The sequence below is a fragment of the Papilio polytes genome, unplaced genomic scaffold, assembly GCF_000836215.1.
Source record: "Papilio polytes unplaced genomic scaffold, Ppol_1.0 DF823958.1, whole genome shotgun sequence".
In the NCBI taxonomy this organism is placed as follows: Eukaryota; Metazoa; Arthropoda; class Insecta; order Lepidoptera; family Papilionidae; genus Papilio; species Papilio polytes.
The window spans coordinates 915,210-917,262 of NW_013525246.1; the positions used below are offsets into that span (position 1 = coordinate 915,210).

Below are 2,053 nucleotides of genomic sequence, written 5' to 3' on the forward strand. Positions count from 1 at the left end.
ATGTGAAGAGAAAATAAAATCTTACTAATATTATAAATGCGAAAACTTAGATGGATGCATGGATGTTTGTCAGGGTCTGCAGCCCAAATGGTCGAACGGATCTCGATGAAACTTGGCACAGACGCAGGTGACAGTCTGGAAGAACTCATAGGCAATTAATTCCACGCGGACGGAGTCGCGAGCGATAGCTAGTAAATAATATATTATTGATTAGTAGATAACATGGCTTTTTGGATTCTTGTTTTAAAGTTTCTTTTCGAAAGGTTAAAGATGTCTATGTTGTTAAAGTGTAAATTATAAGTGGTCGTGAGACGCGTAATGGTGTTGTTGGCAGCGTAGTTGGTGCTGTGCATAGGGACGTGGAGTAATGGGGTATGACGAGTCCGGCGTCTAGGTGTACAGCATTTGACCAAAGGTGTACAGTATTTGACCAAATATAATAATAATTATCGTAGTGATGGAACATAAGCTTATATCAAATAACGATAAACTATCGATATTCGATTTAATCGAAAAATTATCGACCTAAAACTATCAATTACTTATTAATTAATCTAGCTTTCGCTTCGTTAGCGTGGAATTAAAAAAGCCACACAAGTAGCCTATGTGTTCTTCCAGACTACCCTATATCTATGCTAAATGTGCTCAAGATCCGTTTATCCATCTAAACTTTATTCTAAGCATTATGCTTTAAGAAGTAAGATTAAGGGTAAGTTCTAGTAGTGAATAAAGTGACATTTGAAATTCGTTGATATCGCACAATAATAATAACGAATTACAATTAGATTATGCACGACCGTTTTATTAATAAACATCTAAGAACTCTCATTCTTTGTATTTACTCTGTATTTCTCATTATTAATTTGATTTTGAATAACCGAATAAAAAAATGTTTTTATTTTGATCCATAAGGTATAACGATGTATCTATGAGTTCCAACTTCTACGAGAGTGAAAATCGAAAATATTCATTCCTGATTTTATACAACACATCCCTATTGAATTGTCATACTAACATACTTTTTTAGACAAACTATAATAATAATAAATCCTTTATTGTCTCTTTTTGTATACATTTAATGGAAGCCTCTGCTCCTGTAGTGTCAATCCCTTCCCCATGTCAACATAAAGATACAAAGAAATACATTACAATTAGACAGTGCTTTTGAACATTTTCAAATAAAAGAATTGACAATTAAATGGTTTTATTTCCTCCTTTTCTTTCCAGCGTGTGTATTCTCTTACTTTGCTTAGATGTTCTGCTGATTTGGTTATTATTTAGGCCTAGCCTATTAGCTATTATTGATGTATTAAAATAGGAAGGTTTTACGAACACTCAAGTTCTTACATTTGTTGTAAAGTTCTTAGGTGGCACAAAAATAACCTTTAAAAGTGCCCATTGGTAGAGATTCAAACAAAATACACTAAAAACAAAATATTCTCAAAAAAAAAACAGTACACAAAAAAGTAACGAAATAATTCCTTCAAAATATTAAACCTCCCTTGTTGTAGCTGTGATGTCTATATTGTGCAATTATTATTACTTTGATGTCGGTGTCAGCCGAGGTATGCAGTGATATGTCTACGTAAGGGTTTCTACATTTGTACCATAACAATTGAAAGTATAGAAACGTTTAAGTGATGAATCTAAATTGACTGACACCGACTTCAAAGTAATAATAATTGTACAATACAGACATAACAGGTCGGTAGCCTGATTACCATTTTTTTAATAGCAAGAAATTTCCTTTAGCGGCATTAGGTTCATAAATAATACTGATTATATTATTCCTGTGTCCCGAGATATTTTCAAAAGTAGGCGATAAGCTATTTTTATTGAGCCAAAACTCAGAAACTGGTCAAAATTATAGTTCTCGGTTATAGCAAGGGTAAGGCTCGATAAACAACATTAACACTAATTAAATGTTGTTTAAAATGATTAATTCCAAAAGTAAAGGAGACAAATGAAACAGATATGAAGCGTTCAACATTTATTGTGCCGCTGCAGTCAGCGCAGTCAGCGCAGTCGGCGCAGTCGGCGCAGTCGGCGCAGT

At 33.6% G+C, this 2,053-nt stretch overlaps 1 protein-coding gene across 1 annotated transcript in view; it reads right to left on the minus strand.

Annotated features, from left to right (window-relative positions):
* Positions 1-1,363: 1,363 nt before the first annotated feature.
* Positions 1,364-2,053, minus strand: part of LOC106101679 (protein virilizer) — a 7,767-nt gene continuing 7,077 nt past the window's right edge. Inside the window, exon 4 of the mRNA XM_013280988.1 lies at positions 1,364-1,423. Coding sequence (XP_013136442.1) covers positions 1,364-1,423 — 60 coding nt within the window. The remainder of the gene's footprint in view (positions 1,424-2,053) is intronic.